This window comes from Alligator mississippiensis, chromosome 1 (genome assembly GCF_030867095.1).
Source record: "Alligator mississippiensis isolate rAllMis1 chromosome 1, rAllMis1, whole genome shotgun sequence".
Taxonomy (NCBI): Eukaryota; Metazoa; Chordata; order Crocodylia; family Alligatoridae; genus Alligator; species Alligator mississippiensis.
Genome location: NC_081824.1, coordinates 308,503 through 325,211, shown reverse-complemented (window position 1 = coordinate 325,211; position 16,709 = coordinate 308,503). Strand labels below are relative to the sequence as shown.

At 53.5% G+C, this 16,709-nt stretch overlaps 1 protein-coding gene across 1 annotated transcript in view; it reads right to left on the bottom strand.

The window, feature by feature from the left end:
* The window catches only part of NRBP1 (nuclear receptor binding protein 1), a 64,518-nt gene that overhangs the window by 25,690 nt on the left and 22,119 nt on the right, over window positions 1–16,709 (bottom strand). The window contains exons 3-7 of the mRNA XM_059727424.1: window positions 7,216–7,338; window positions 6,669–6,770; window positions 6,487–6,576; window positions 5,987–6,027; window positions 4,527–4,621 (exon numbers count right to left, since the gene is read on the bottom strand). Of these exons, the coding sequence (XP_059583407.1) occupies window positions 4,527–4,621; window positions 5,987–6,027; window positions 6,487–6,576; window positions 6,669–6,770; window positions 7,216–7,338 (451 nt within the window). The remainder of the gene's footprint in view (window positions 1–4,526; window positions 4,622–5,986; window positions 6,028–6,486; window positions 6,577–6,668; window positions 6,771–7,215; window positions 7,339–16,709) is intronic.

Genomic DNA, 16,709 nt, shown 5'->3' with positions numbered 1-16,709 from the left:
TGCCAGCAGGGAGTGGGGGTCTCACCAGTAGTGTGGGCTTATGCTGGACAGTATAGCACCAGCCTTATAGCAAGGGAACACTGCGCAGAGAAGTTATATATACATATAGATATATATAATGTACATTATATATATAGGGGCACAGTCACATCACAGGAGCGGAGAAGTTTGCTCACCATTAGCAAAAATCCTATGAAAGACTGTTGGTAACAGAGCAGCCCGTAAGCGGGAATAAAACAAGATAGAAGTCGATGAGTTGATGAAACAGCAAGCACTTCACATAGATACAGACAGCGACGTCAGAACCACAGCGGAACATGGATGGGGGGAGGTGGTCCCTACACTGGGCCACCCTCTCAGTAGGCTTCAGCCTGTGACCTCACAAGGATCATGACCGTCTCTACACCCCAGACCCTGTGGGGCCAGGGAGGGGAAATGGCTCTGCCCACAGGGCATAGGGTGCTGCAGCCAGTGCTCAGGGCAGGGAGGAGGCTCAGTTTTGAGTGCCCAGCTGGGCCGTGACCCCCACCATGCCACAGGACAGGGTTTTCCAGGCCCTTGCCCAGGGGGTTTTAGCAGCACTACCCTCCAACCCACCTCTCGAGGTTTTGCTGCCTGGCAGAGAGCAAAGCTGGGGGAATGGAGACAGGGGAAGGCCATAGGACAACGGGCCAGCCCAGAGACTTACCCAGCCCAAGAGCCTGCCCACGCTCCAGAGGTAAGGAAGGGACTGCATCAAGCAGCAAGTTGCTCACAACACCTTCTAGAGCATCCCTGAGAAGCCCCCAAAGCTCCCACCACAGTCCCTGGGACACCAAGCTCCAGAGTGAGACTGGTTTGGCCCAAGAGAGCAGATGACAGCCAGGCCGGATATCTCTGAACCTCAGAGCGGGCACAAGTCTCAGAGCGGGCCACTTTCTGCACTTGTACAGCTCCTCTGCTCTGAAGTGTACCTCACTGCCAACTCTGGCTGGGGACCCTGCTTGCACCCAGGGAGCAACCCCAACACAGCTGCAAACAGGACAGCCACACTCGGCCACGCTCCACCCAGGAACTTCCAGTCCATGCCAGGTCTCCACTGCCCTCCCAGCCCTGCCCACCTACAGCAGCCTCACAGGCCCCAGTCAGCCCTTCCTGCAGTGTCCTCCTTCCAAGAGTCCTTCAGTTAAACCAACGGGTGCCAACCTTTTTAACAGGCATGCCACAACACAAGCCCATGAGTTCTCCTCAAGTGTCACACCAGTCCCTTTCCCCTGCCCAATCCACTGCCCTGCTTTCTGCTCCCTGCACTACTCTGCCCGGTGCCACACAGAGGTCGGCCACCTCTTTGCTAGACACTGCACTGCTCTCCCACTCCTGTCCTGTTCCAAACCATACCCACTCCAAGAATCTCTGGGCCAAACCCTTCCCAAGCCAGGTTCTTTCTCTTTCTAAAAGCCTGCAACAGACCTGAGAGATTCTAGTCACTGCAGCCAACTCTCAAAAGAAAGGGAAGCAACCTATCTGCAAAGCAGATTGGCAGCAAGTTGCCAAGGTGGTAGCAGGAGATGGGCTCTGGGAACCCCCTCCCAGCAGGGCACTCAGAGAGCCAGGTAGCTTGCACATGTAGACTTGACCTACCCTCCGTTTACTGAGCCCTCAGAGCACTGCAGGGTCTCATGGCTTCCTGAGGGGAAAGAGAAGAGCACACATCGCCTGCTCAAACCCGGGCCTTCCTAGGACCCTCACCCTCCTTCCCCCAACCCTGACAGGACTGAAACTGATGGACGGAGCATGGCCTCTGCATTGCGCCTCTCCCCTCCCTGAGCCTGCTGTCTTTGGTCCCTCCTTCCTGGGACAAAAGGGAATTATGCAGCTGCAGGGTGCCACACAGACCAGGTGACTGACAGTGGCTTGAGTACTGCACAGTCAAACTCCAAGAAAAGGAGGTGCTGACCAGAGATGCGCTGCAGGCCACAGAGCTCATCACAGGATGGTGACGGAGGCCGCCAGCCTTAGCAGCACTTCTCGGCTCAGGGATGCCCTTCCCCGCCAACATGGAGGGCGGCAACTTTCCCAAACACCTGCACCACTTCACCAGTGCCAGCACCTTCTACTGGAGAACCCGCATGGGGCTGGCACCATGGACACTGACAGTGCTGCTTTTTTGTGTATTCCCAGGTGCCCTGCCCCTTCGCGCAATCAGGGCTGCAGCTCCTGGGACTTACCAAACCGCTTTAGCAACACACAGGACAGGAAGTTTCAGAGAGTGACTGAGTGGTGAGAAGTGATTCCACGGAAACACAAGATCCATGCTCATTGCTTCAAATGCCCCAAGAGGGAAACGCTGCTAAGACTGAGCATCAAGTTGGTCTGCCAGGTCCCAACCCCACTGGAGGAAAGGCCAAGGCAGCAAGATACAGCTCCATCTCTGCATCGCTAGCTTGGCTGCACAGTGGCACTGCCAGCGGCTCTGGTTCAGGGCCCTCTGGGTAACGGCCCCTGCAGCAGAGGGGCTGTTCCTCTGCACATAACCCCAGCTGCTTTTTAAATAAAGGAGTTACTAGAATCCCGGTTAAGGTAGGCAGATGAGCAGTGCCAGCCAGAGGTCTGGGCTGTTGCCTCTGCAGGTTCACGCTGACAGGGTGTGCCCTCTCCACAGCCAGAACGAAGCCTTCCCTATGGCCCTCTTACAGAACTGACTTCAGAAGACTCGTGGGGCTCCAATTGTCTCAACTTCTTCTGGTGCAGCCCACAGAAGCAGAGCCCTGAGAAAGGGGCCAAGGGCCTGCAGGAAGCCTGGCTCCACAGTGGCAAGACTCCGAAAGCCAAAATTAGTGAGGAAGAGGCTGCCTTGAAGGAGAGGTTCTGTGTATTGCCACTCATAGGGCTCAGACCTAGCCCAGAGGTGTCAAGCAATGGAACTGTCCTCCCTGAATCAAGCCCCAAACATAGATGCAGAGTTGAAAGGCAGTTTCCTGTGCTGAAAGCAGCACTGATGATCCAGCACTGGGGGGACCAATTTCCAGCTCTGCAGGACTCCTAACCCTTCGCCAGTGCGAGTGGGCCAGGTGCTTGCCAAGAGCAGTGAAGCAGGCTCATGGAGAGCCTTCAGAAGTTCAGGGAGAACAAAAGCCAAGCCCCAGCACCCTGGCAACATGCCAGAGGTGTTAGTGCTCCTTCTGTCTCATCCCCATAGGACAGGATTTCTAAACATTTTTCCTAAGCAATGGGTTCAAAGCCCTCTTGACACAGGGTAGTGAGTCCAACTGCCCCAGAGAAGAACATGGCTGGGGTCTGACTTAGGAGGAGATCTGCATTGATACAGACTAGAACGGAGGCATGTGCCAAATGTCTCTTTTCAGCTCTGCAACTAAGGTCAGCCAGGACAGGCTGCAGCCTGCTCCTCCTCAGAGGTCACAACAGAGACACAGACAAGACAAAGAATCCTCCCCTCCCAGGATGACAGCAAGTTTGGAGGCAGGCTGAGATTCCACACGGGCAGAGGCTCATGAGCCAGCATGAATTCAGGCACCAGGTCTTTGAAGTGTCTAGCAATGCTAGGGTGATGGGAGGTGGTAAAGCAGGCAGCTGGCGCATCAAGCTGGCAGACAGCATGCCTGCACTGCACAGAAATGGGCAGAGGTCTCAAGGACACAAGAGGGAGGACAGAGGCAGAGCACAGGCAGAAGCTGGACCAGCTCCTGGAAACTGGATTTCAACAGCGCTTCCTGACTGTCACCAGATTTTCCATCCTGCTTCAGGGAGACCTGGCCAGTCCAGAAGGAGCAGCTCTGGACAGGGAGGAAGGTGAAGCAGCTTTCCTGAGGCCAGGGGTCTGACAGCACAGGGAGAAGTCAGGGAAGTGGCCAGGGGCTAAAACATCTGATGAAGAAGGTTGTTGCCTCCAAAGTCTCCTGCCTCTCTGAACCAGCTAGCCTTCAAGGTGCCACCCTGCCCTGCCTTCAACCATGGGCCAGCACCAAAAGCACAGACCAAGACTATTAGTAAGATCTGAGCTGGCCCACAGGTCCAGCAGCTCAGAGTAGAAGAGAAGGCACAAGAGGAAAGTCCGGCCAGTCTTGGCTCCTTGCATCTAGTGCTGCGAGGATACCGGTGCAGTGTCTGAACAGCTTGTCAGGCGGGTCTCAAAGCTCACCAGCCTGGGGTACGTGCGCATATGTGCATGTAGGCAGAGGTGCACAGAGCCCACTCCCCCAAGAAGGGCCAATGGAGGAAACTAGACGGACTCAAGGATTTTGCACGCACATGACCAGGAAGTGTCCATGTCATTTACTAAGTGCAAGTCCCATCAGGGGTGTGACCTGACCCCAGTTCTCAAAGGGTGGGAGAAGGGGCTGCAGCAATCCCCATTGTGCCCAAGAATGCTCCCCACCAGGGCAGGCCCTCCCACCCTGCCTTGATTCTGGAGGGCAGTGCTCTGAACAACGCCTCCCTAAGCTCTAGCAAGGTGAGAAACCGGGTGCCCAGCAAGGACTGAAGCTGTGGATGCGGTCACTGGGGTCTTTGCCTCCTGAGCCTCTTACCTGATCCGATTTTGATCAGTCCGTTGTGCTGGATGAAGATGGTGTCACAGGTCAGGTTGCCATGGATGATGGGGGGGTCACAGGAATGGAGGTAGCTAGAAATTCAGAACAGGACACTGATAAGGAGAGACCCTCTGCCACAGGGCAGCAACAGCAGCAGGGGCTGAGGGACAGCATTAGTGAACAATTGGCTGGGAGCATCTGCAGGGGCTGGGAGACATGGCCAGGGCCAAAAAAAAAAAAGATAAAATAAAATAAAGCCTGACACCTGACCAGGGAGGGAAGGCAGAGAGGGAGGAAGAGAAGAAAGCCTTCCCTGGCCCTCTGCCTCAGCCCATAGGAGGCACTTGCTGGGTAACCCACGCCACCCAGACAGCTGCAAGGGGCAAAGTGGCAGCAACCTGGCCGTGGGCCTTCTATCACCTCCAGGATGATGCAGCCGAGCACCACTGCAAGCTGCTCAGCTGACACTATAGCTTAAAAGCAAGCTTTGCTCTGGATCCCAGCTTTGCCAGGCAAGACAGCTGGGAAGCCCCTTTCTGCCCCTGCAAGCAGAGAATGCAGCTTCCCCCCTCTTTGGGGGCCCTGAATGTTCTCAGAACACCTGCAGCTGCCCACAGAGAAGATGAAACTGTGTTTCATACTTCAGGGATCCTGCCAATCCCATGTAGGGGTCAGGAGGGAAATTCGCCCCCTCCCCTCCCAATACTTGGTGCAATTTCAAAGACTTTTCCTTTTCTTTGAAGGGCCAGAGATGAGCTAAGGAAGGACCAGAGATGAGCTAAACCAATGCAGAGAACCCTTGGCGGTGCCTGGCAGGTGTGCCCACCAGACCTGGCATTAGAAGGCATTCCCCCAGGTCAGGGGGAGCTCTGCAGCCCAGGGCATATTCCACTTGCTGGAATCCTGGCCTAAATCATCTCCCTGTGGCTGCAGGGCCTTGGGAACTGGTGTGCGCTGTTCCCTCCCTGCACTACATCAGTTTCATTACACAATATTCTATTCCTTACACTTTGTGCTTCTCAGCACTATGGCTGGGACAGTGCGCACTGGCTGCAGGAGGCCAGCCTAGCTCATCTAGAGCCCTTGTGGACCCACCGAAGGATTGGCACGCAAGTTTACAGCTTTAGCATTCTTATCTGGGGGTTCCCTGGACAGCGTTTTCAGCCTGCCAACAGAAGGAGAGCGCTGAAGAGCCTCTGGACTGTCCACGCGGCAGATAAATCCTGCCCCAGCACAAAAAATGCTGCATTCAAAACTTATGACGTGGGCAAGAAAGCTACATCCTCCAGTGCTTCCTGGTTTCTCACGTCTTTGGTCAGAAGACCTGAACTGGCTGAGAGCACATCCAGAAGAGCTGAGGCTGATAGACTCCTAACGAGCCAGGCTGCCCTCAGTATGGTTGGTTTGGGCTCCTCCAACACACAGCTCAGTCTGGCTGGCTGCTTTGGGGTCCATACCTGAGCGCAGAGAGGATTTGGGTGCACCAGCGTTTCCAGGCCTGCAAATACAGCAAAAACCAAGTCAGTCAGCAGCAGGACTAGCTTCAGGCTATTCAAGCCCATCTAAAGGAACACATCCCCTCCTGACAGCTCCTAGTGCCAGCCTAGGCCCAGTGTAGGGATCCTGCTGTTGCTTGTCATCACAGCTGTGCTCAACCCAAGCCCACACTTGTGGGGAGAAGGAATCCCTCACCTCCTTCCGGGGCACTGGCTTCCATTCCACCCCACGTGGACGTAAAGAAGAGGCAGGTTACTCACGACCATGCCCAAAGGCTGCGCAACTGCACTGCCTACTTCATGCTTCTCTGCAAAGCACTGTCCCAGATGGCCCAGCCCCTGCTGAAGCTGGCTTTTAGCAGCAGGGATGCCAGGTGAACAAAGATTCAGCCTGTAGATGGTAACCCTTGAAGCCCATGTGCCAGCCCGGTCAGAGCAGGATGCACAGGGAAACGGTTTACCTTTTCATTCATCGTCTTGTGGTTTTTTTTTGTCTTCTTCAGGAACTGTTTCAAGCTGCCCGATGACATGTACTCTGTGATGAAGATCACCTGCAGGGGCAGGAGGAGACATTACCCACTGCTTCCCCTTGGCCCCACAGGGCCCCTGGGTGCACAGGAAAGGGGTTGCTCTCGTCACGTACCCTGGCTTTGTTCTCCTTCACGTCGGCCCAGTACTTGTGGAACTTCACGATATTCAAGTGCTCCAGCTGAATCAGGTTGTCAAACACTGCTTTAACCTTCTCCTGGGACACCCAGAAAAGCAGAGCCCCATTACCACCCATGGTACCCTGTTGCACCTGCCCTCCTGGGTCTGACCCAGCCCCCAACCCTGGGCACTACTAGGGAAATAGTTCCAGCTGCTGTGTCTAGAGCTTGCAGCATCTTGCTCCATACCTGAAACCACTGCTCACCCTGCCCTTGTACCCGTGGCCAATCGGGTCACTGGTACCAGCACCACTACCCTGTTCCACATCCAATGAGGACGTCCTAACAACTTGCCCAGGTCCCTGTGTGCACACACTAGGCCTGTGCATCCAGCATGTCCAATGCTGTCCACCTGCCGGCGCAGAGCTACAAGTGCAACTAATCACCTGCACTGCACACCTGGGCTGTGCGATCCCAACCCAGCCAGCACATGGCAGTCCCTGCCCCAGCAGGAGATGCAGGACAGTCTCCCCCACAACTTACCTCCTGAAGCTTGAAGTTCTTGCGCTCAGAAAACTGCACCTCATTCCAGACTACTTCCACCCCTTCCTCTGTGTCCATCGCCAGGTAGGCACTATCAATCCCCGGGACATTGCGCTGGTTCACCTGGATGAACAGGAGGGAGAAAAAGGTGAGGTCTAAGACAGGGAGACCCCCTTGCCCTGCCCACTTCACTTCCCAACACCATGAACTGCAAGCCTGGCATTCCATATGCACGTATTTTATGGTTTGTGCCCCAAGATGCTTGTGCTCTGTGCTAGAGAAAAGAGGTGGACAGAGGGTATGAGGAGGGGGAAGGAACTGGAGGAAGCAGACAGCAGTCCAGGGAGGGAATTTTGCACACCATTAAGCTACTACTGAGCTGCCTGGTGATGCTGAATTACTGGACCTGACTGTACCATCAATGGTGTCTACACTTCCCTGACTGCACCAAAGAGCGTGGGGAAGAAAGCCTGCATGGGCAGTCAGCAGACCATTCTAAGAGGGGATCTGCACAGGAGCAATGCTGTGCGGAGAACGAGCAGAGAAGACGTTTCGGGCACGGGAAAGCAGGGGCAATGCCGCGTGTAGGAGACTGCCAGATGAAGGTGGCATGGGGGATCCTGTACCAACCGGAACAGTTAAAGCCTGTGTAGTCAGGATCAGCAGAGTTGGCAGTAAACCGCTTGAACCCAGTGTGAGTGTGTCCACACTCAAGGTCTGCCAAGCTGCTGACAAGGCTTAAGCAGGGGATTAAAGCTTGGCTGTGGGAAGCACCAGGGCTGTGGAGGGCCCCAAAGGAAAGGGCAGTGCTTTCAAATGGAGGCTGGCAGAGAGTGGGACAGGGAATGGCAGCAGAGCAGGAGGGGTCCCCCTCACACAACCTGGCCATCTCATTTCCCTCCACAGGAACCCACTGCTCCTACAGCATCTTCCACATGGACTTGGAATGCATACCCTGGAGAGCCCTGCAGGACATGCATGCCAGGGCTCTGCTGGATTAAGCACTGGAAACACCAAACTGGACCCCTGCCCCAGTGCTTATCACGGAGTGAAGACTGCATTGGCACCAGGTAGAGCTGCAATTTGTCTCCTCATTATAAAGGCAACAGATATTTCAGCTTGCCTCTGCCAAGCTGCTGCAAGTGGCTGGGCCCCAGCCCTGTACAGCTTGGGTTTGGTGCACACAGCACTATTAAGCTTAAACAAACTATACAGCAAGAATAATTAGAAAGTTGTAAATTACTGTTAGCCAGCTGATTAGACCAACAGGCAGAGAGGAAGTGCATGGAGGCTACACGCTTAAAGTGGGATAGAACAGTACTTTTTTTTTTTATACCCAATTTATACACTGAATAATTACAGGCCCCAATTAGATTGCAATGACTATATATGAAAACCAATTTCTAGTCCCATACAGATAACCATGCAGCTGTACCCTACTGTGCTACCTCGGTAGGTAAACTAATTACTCCTTCAGGTTACTCCTTCATTGCTAAACCTCCTACCTTTCCAGGGGAGGTTACTTGACTTATCTCCCAGGTGGAATCTGCAAGGGCCGTAACCTTTTTTTGCTCATCATATTTTTGGCAGCCTAACAGAGCTTAGCATTATTTTACTTTGGTATTTATTTAGGATTCAGGAATAGCATGGGGGAAGGCAAAAAACACAATAATTTTCAAGACTGTTCGATCAAATTACATACTGGGGTTGCCTGCAGCAGCAGCAAGAACTGGACTTGATGGCCCAGGATGTTCCTTTCTGCTCCAGCTAGGAAAGACACGAAACAGAAACTAACGAGTTCAATATTTTCAAATCTGCAGATCCAAGTAACTTGCATTCATGTGATTTCTGGACAAAGAACTCCAACGAATACCAACTCCGATGGATCAAAGGAACTCTGGGTCACCCCAGATGGCCAGGGGTTGGGAGACAACAAACCTGTGCCAATGTTTTAAAAGGGTGAATGGGATAACCAAGACATCTCAGTCAAAATAAAGAAAAGGCTGATGTGCAATATAACCAATACAGAAGAGAGAGACTGTAGACTAATTAAAGGTCCAAAACAGGTTGGGGGGGGGGGGGGGGGGGAAAAGAGTTAATATTGTTTTTCATGAGATTACGAGTCTGGTTCATAAGGATAACTGCAGATAACTGCAGATTTAAGATCTCAGGGTTTCTCCCATTTGGTACTATACTATCCAAGATCAATGCCTTGTATATTTAAATGGTGTAAAATGGGCTAAATGATCATCTCCATGTAATGGCAAATGGTAATTTATCCTCCTGTGGGGATATTTCCAGTAGAGTCCCACAAGGGGCAAGCTCCATGTATCTGGAGCTCCTGACAGACTTTAGGTAAGTGAACGTGCAGGGGGGCTACTATGGGGGTGGTGACACGAAGCACAGCCAGGGACCCTGCCTTGGTGTTGCCTCTGGCTCAGAGCTCCTGTGAGGTTTGCATCCAGATGGGCCATTGGATGGAGCGGTGGCACCCTGGCCCCCTGTCTGCAGGGGCTGCCTGGCAAAGGCTCTGGGGTCCAGGGGTGGTGGACGAACTAGGAGTCCCCTCACCTGTCCCATGTGTGCCCAGCTTGAGGTGCTGGAGGGGCAGGTGAGGAAACTTCAGGAAGAGGTTAGCAGGCTGTGGGGGATCAAGGCAAAAGAGACTGATGAGTACTTCCACTCTCTGCAGGACTGCACATATGCCAGGATGGCAGCACAGGAGGGACCTGATGCAGAAGGATGGAAGACGGTCACCTCCAGAACTAGACATTACACTGCTGGAGTGATTCCCCCAGTGCAACTGGGGAACAGGAATGAGGCCCTGGCATCACTGGGAGAGAGGGCAGCAACAGAGGCCGCATCCACAGCTACCACCAGACAGGCTGAGGAACACCCGGGCAGCCAGAGAAGACATCAGGTCTTCATGATGGGTAACTCCCTCCTGTGAGGAACTGAGGGAGCCATCTGCTGCCTGGATCCCACAGTACAGGAGGCATGCTGCTGGTCAGGAGCTTGGATTTGGGATCTCAAACAAGGCTTCCAGACCTAATCAGGCCCACAGACTACTATCCTATGGTTCTCATCCATTTGGGAACAAATGATGCAGCCCAGAGTAGTCCGGGTTGGGTCATAACTGACTACATAGCTCTGGGAGCCTGGCTTAGAGGTTCAGGGGCACAAGTGGCCTTCCTATCATCCCGGTCAGCAGCCACAGCCAGCACTACAGCAACTGCATTGGTGAGGTCAACCCAGGGCTTCAGAGTTGGTGCCACCATGAGGGGTTTGGCTTCCTAGACCATGATCCATATCATAGTATCATAGTGGTTATGGTCAGAAGGGATCTAGACAGATCACCAGGTCCGACCCACTGCCCCAGGCAGGAATGGGTGCTGGGGTCATATCACCCCAGCCAAATATCTGTCCAGTCTCCTCTTGAAGACCCCCAAGGTAGGAGAAAGCACCACCTCCCTTGAGAGTCCATTCCAGAGCCTGGCAGCCCCAACTGTAAAGTAATGCCTCCTGATGTCCAGCCTGAACCTTCTCTCTAACAATTTGTGGCCGTTATTCCTAGTAACCCCAGGTGGTGCCCAGGGGAACAGAGCCTCCCACAATTTGGGCAGAAACAATTGGTGACAGATAGGGGGGACAAGGCTGAACTCCTCAACGAGTTCTTTGCCTCAGTGTTCCTAAGCGAGGGGCACGACAAGTCTCTCACTGGGGTTGTAGAGAGGCAGCAGCAAGGCGCCAGACTTCCATACGTAGATCCTGAGGTGGTGCAGAGTCACTTGGAGGAACAGGATGCCTTTAAGTCGGCAGGCCCGGATGGGCTCCATCCGAGGGTGCTGAAGGCACTGGCCGACATCATTGCAGAGCCACTGGCGGGAATATTCGAACGCTCGTGGCGCACGGGCCAGGTCCCGGAGGACTGGAAAAGGGCTAACGTGGTCCCCATTTTCAAAAAGGGGAGGAAGGAGGACCCGGGCAACTATAGGCCGGTCAGTCTCACCTCCATCCTTGGTAAAGTCTTTGAAAAAATTATCAAGGCTCACATTTGTGAGAGCCCGGCAGGGCAAATTATGCTGAGGGGAAACCAGCATGGGTTTGTGGCAGGCAGATCGTGCCTGACCAACCTAGTCTCTTTCTATGACCAGGTTACGAAACACCTGGACACAGGAGGAGGGGTGGATGTCGTATACTTAGACTTCAGGAAGGCCTTCGATACGGTATCCCACCCCATACTGGTGAACAAGTTAAGAGGCTGTGACGTGGATGACTACACAGTCCGGTGGGTGGCGAATTGGCTAGAGGGTCGCACCCAAAGAGTCGTGGTGGATGGGTCGGTCTCGACCTGGAAGGGTGTGGGCAGTGGGGTCCCGCAGGGTTCGGTCCTTGGACCGATACTCTTTAATGTCTTCATCAGCGACTTGGACGAGGGAGTCAAATGTACTCTGTCCAAGTTTGCAGATGACACAAAGCTATGGGGAGAAGTGGACACGCCGGAGGGCAGGGAACAGCTGCAGGCAGATCTGGACAGGTTGCACAAGTGGGCAGAAAACAACAGGATGCAGTTCAACAAGGAGAAATGCAAAGTGCTGCACCTAGGGAGGAAAAATGTCCAGCACACCTACAGCCTAGGGAATGACCTGCTGGGTGGCACAGAGGTGGAAAGGGATCTTGGAGTCCTAGTGGACTCCAAGATGAGCATGAGCCGGCAGTGTGAAGAAGCCATCAGAAAAGCCAATGGCACTTTATCGTGCATCAGCAGATGCATGACAAATAGGTCCAGGGAGGTGATACTTCCCCTCTATAGGGCGCTGGTCAGACCGCAGTTGGAGTACTGCGTGCAATTCTGGGCGCCACACTTCAAGAGGGATGCGGATAACCTGGACAGGGTACAGAGAAGGGCAACTCGTATGGTCAAGGGCCTGCAGACCAAGCCCTACGAGGAGAGACTAGAGAAACTGGACCTTTTCAGCCTCCGCAAGAGAAGGTTGAGAGGAGACCTTGTGGCTGCCTATAAGTTCATCACGGGGGCACAGAAGGGAATAGGTGAGGATTTATTCACCAAGGCGCCCCCGGGGGTTACAAGAAACAATGGCCACAAGCTAGCAGAGAGCAGATTTAGACTAGACATTAGGAAGAACTTCTTCACAGTTCGAGTGGCCAAGGTCTGGAACGGGCTCCCAAGGGAGGTGGTGCTCTCCCCTACCCTGGGGGTCTTCAAGAGGAGGTTAGATGAGTATCTAGCTGGGGTCATCTAGACCCAGCACTCTTTCCTGCTTATGCAGGGGGTCGGACTCGATGATCTATTGAGGTCCCTTCCGACCCTAACATCTATGAATCTATGAATTCCCACTAGTCCCCCTGGTGAGTTTGTAAATGGCCACCAGATCCCCTCTCAGCCTTCTGTTGTGGAGGCTAAATAGGTTCAGGCCCTTTAGCCTCTCTTCATAGGGCCTGCCCCGCTGCCTCTTGACCATGCAAGTGGCCCTCCTGTGGACCCTCTCCATGCCGGCCACATCCCTCCTGAAGTGCGGTGCCCAGAACTGGATGCAGTACTCCAACTGCGGCCTGACCAGTGTCGCATAGAGGGGGGGGATCATCTCCTTGGACCTGCTCGAGATGCATCTGTAGATGCATGACAAGGTGCGGTTAGCCTTACTAACCGCTTCCTTGCAATGGTGGCTCATGTTCATCCTGGAGTCAACAACGACTCCAAGATCCCTTTCTGCCACCGTGTTGACAAGAAGGGTGTTCCCCAGCCTAGAGGGGTATTGCTAGTTCCTTCTCCCTAGATGCAGCACCTTGCACTTGTCTGTGTTGAACTCCATCCTATTCTCATCCACCCACCTCTGTAACCTGTCTAGATCTAGCTGGATTCTGTCCCTCCCTCCAGCATGCCCACCCTGCCCTACAACTTGGTGTCATCAGCGAATTTGGACAGCGTGCTTTCCACACCCACATCCAGATCGCTGAAAAAGATGTTGAACAGTACAGGCCCGAGGACCGAGCCCTGGGGGACTCCACTGCCCACATCCCTCCAGGTCGAAAATGACCCATCCACCACCACTCTCTGGGTGCGACCATCTAGCCAATTTGCCACCTATTTGACTGTGTATGCATCAATGCCACAGTCACCTATTTTTTTTTAAAGAGAATGTGGTGGGAAACTGTGTCACAGGCCTTCTTAAAGTCCAGGAAGATGACATCCATCCGAATACCCTCATTAGTCAGGCAGGACCTGCCCCCAATGAACCCATGCTGGTTGCCCCTGAGCATTATCTCCCCTGCTGGGCCCATGCAGATGTGCTCCTTGATAATTTTCTCAAAGGTCTTCCCAAGGACTGAGGTAAGACTGACTGGCCTATAATTGCCGGGGTCCTCCTTTCTCCGCTTCTTGTAAATGGGGACCACACTGGCCCTTTTCCAATCGTCTTGTACCTGGCCAGTGCCCCACAAGCACTCAGAGACGTGCCGGGGTCACAGCAGGGACCCCTGCCAATTCCCTCAGCACCCTCAGATGGAGAGCATCTGGACCTACCGATTTAAACACGTCCAGCCCCTCCAAAAGTTCCCTAAGTAGGTAATCCCTGACCCTAGGCATGGCGGTGCCTCCCCTGGGTCCGTCCGCAATTCTAGTGGGGGAGATGTCCTGGTCCTGTTCAGGAATATGGAGGCAAAGAATTCGTTAAAGAGGTCAGCTTTTTGGTTTGCCACGATCACCAGATTGCCAAGCCTATCCTGTAGGGGCCCCACGTTACCCAGTGCCGCCTTCTTACTCCCTATGTATCTGAAAAAGGACTTTTTATTGTCCTTTTTCTGGTCACTAACCCTAGCTCTGTCTCTGCCCTGGCCTTCCTAACAGCCTCCTTGCAGTCCCGAGCGATGGAGGTGTAATCCTCCTTGGTGACAGCCCCTTGCTTCCACTGTTTATACACCTCCTTTTTTGCCCTCAGGCATCCCTGGATGCCTTTGCTGAGCTATGGGGGCTTCTTAGCACTCCTGCCCCCCTTGGTCCACATTGGGACTGACTCCCTTTGAGCTTGGAGGATCGCCTCCTTGAGGAACAACCACCCGTCTTGGACTCCCATCTCATTGAAGCTCCAAGACCCCAATGCCTCTCCTACTATCCTTCTTAGCTTACAGAAGTCAGCCCTCCTGAAGTCGAGTACCTCTGCCTTGCTACTTGCTTTCACCACCCTGCGCTGGATAGTAAATTCCAGCAGGTGATGATCACTGATGCCCAGGTGGTCGAGTACCCACAGACCCTTCACCAGGTCGTCGCCTGTGGCCAGGACCAGGTCCAGCAAGGCATTTCCCCTGGTGGGACTATGCACCTCCTGGGTACGTGGAAGTTCTGTATCCCGGCTAGGAACCTACGTGAGCGGTCGGACCTGGCTGACTGCTCCTCCCAGCAGATGTCTGGGTAGTTTAGGTCACCCACGACAACCACATCCCTGACTTTACAGCCTCCACGGGCTGGCCTGAGAATTCCAGGTCCAGCTCGTCCCCCTGGTGAGGCAGTCTGTAGTAAATGCCCACTATCAAGTCCCTTCCAGGTCAGGGCCTTGCTGGGATGGTCTACATCTCTCTCCAAAAGGTAAGAGTCTGTTCTCTTACAGGTTGGCAGACCTCCTACGTACAGCATTAAACTAGCTTCATTGGGGGACAGGGATGTCGAAAACAGGGTGAAACCAGGAAAGACAAGCCATGAATCGCACGCTGGACTAGACCAGGTAAAATACTAAGGGGCCCACTAAGCATCAGGATAGGGGAGTACTAAGGGCACCTAATGCAGGGCTTAGGTGTCTCTATACTAATGCTAGGAGTATAAGCAGGAGGAACTTACACTCTTGCTTGCAGACGAAGATTTCAACCTGGTTGGGCCAGCAGAAACCTAGTGGGACCCTACCCACAATTGGGCAGTGGGCATTGAGGGTTACAGGTTATACAGACAGGAAAGATGAGGAAAAAGGGGGGGCAGGCGTTGCTCTATACATTAAGGAACATTATACATTTTCTGTAATAAAAATGGGGACAGAAGAAGGGCAGATTGAAGTCTTATGGGTCAGATTACAAGGGGGTAGGGGTGAAAGGGACTTGGTAGTGGGGGTCTACTACAGACCGCCACACCAGGAGGAGGAGTTCGACCTAGAATGAGACAACTCTTAAAAGGCAGTAAGCTCAAAGGACCTGGTTGTCATGGGTGACCTTAATTACCCAGACATCTGCTGGGAGGAGCAGTCGGCCAGGTCGGCCTGCTCACATGGGTTCCTAAGCTGCATACAGGACCAGTACCTAACACAGGAAGTATGCAGTCCCAGTAGGGGAAAATGCATTACTCAACTTGGTGCTGACCACAGGGGAGGACTTGGTGGGGGATCTGCAGGTACAAGGTAACCTAGGGGATAGTGACTACCTGTTGATAGGATTCACTATCCAGTGAAAGGTGGGAAAGATAACAAGTAGGGCAGAAGTGCTAGACTTCCAGAAGGCCAACTATAACAAGCTCAGGCAATTAGAGTGGGACTGAGGGGTAGTAACATCTGTGCGTTGGGAGTCCCTCAAGGAACTGATCCTGCAGGTACAGAGGGGTACCACCCCAGTACACATAAAGGGATGCAAAAGAAGCCCTCTTGGCTGAGCAGGGAAATCAAGGAGAGCCTACAGGGGAAAAAGAGGCTTACAGGCTGTGGAAGCAGGGGGCAGCCACCAAGGAGGAGTATACCTGCTTGGCTCATGCTTGCAGGGAAGCAGTGAGGAAGGCCAAAGCAGAAACCGAACTCAGGCTGGCAACAAAGATTAAGGGTAACAAAAAGTCCTTCTTTAAGTACACAGAGAGCAAGAAGGCGCAGGGTAACACAGGACCGCTACAGGATGGAATAGGGCAACTCATAACAGATAGGATGGACAAAGCTGAGCTCTTAAATTATTTCTTTGCATCTGTGTTCTTGGACACAGATTCATAGATTCTAGGGTCGGAAGGGACCTCAGTGGGCCATCTAGTCCAACCCCCTGCCCCGGGCAGGCAAGAAAAGAGTCAACAAACCTGGGATCATGCGATCCCAGCCAGGTACCTGTCCAGTCTCCTCTTGAAGACCCCCAAGGATGAGGTGAGCACCACCTCCCTTGGAAGCCCATTCCAGATCCTGGCAGCCCTGACCGTGAAGAACTTTTTTCTAATGTCCAGTCTAAACCTTCTCTCTAGTAGCTTATGGCCATTGTTCCTTGTCGTTCCAGGGGGTGCCCTGGTAAACAGATCATCGCCTACTTCGTGTTGCTCTCCCCTTATGAATTTGTACACCGCCAGGAGGTCCCCTGTCAGCCTTCTCTTGGAGAGGCTGAAGAGGCTAAGGTCCCTTAGCTTTTCCTCACAGAGCCTTCCCTGCAGGCCTCCAGTCAGACAAGTGGCTCTTCTTTGGACCCTCTCCAGGTTGTCCGCATCCTGCTTGAACTGCGGCATCCAGAACTGGACACAGTACTTCAGCTGC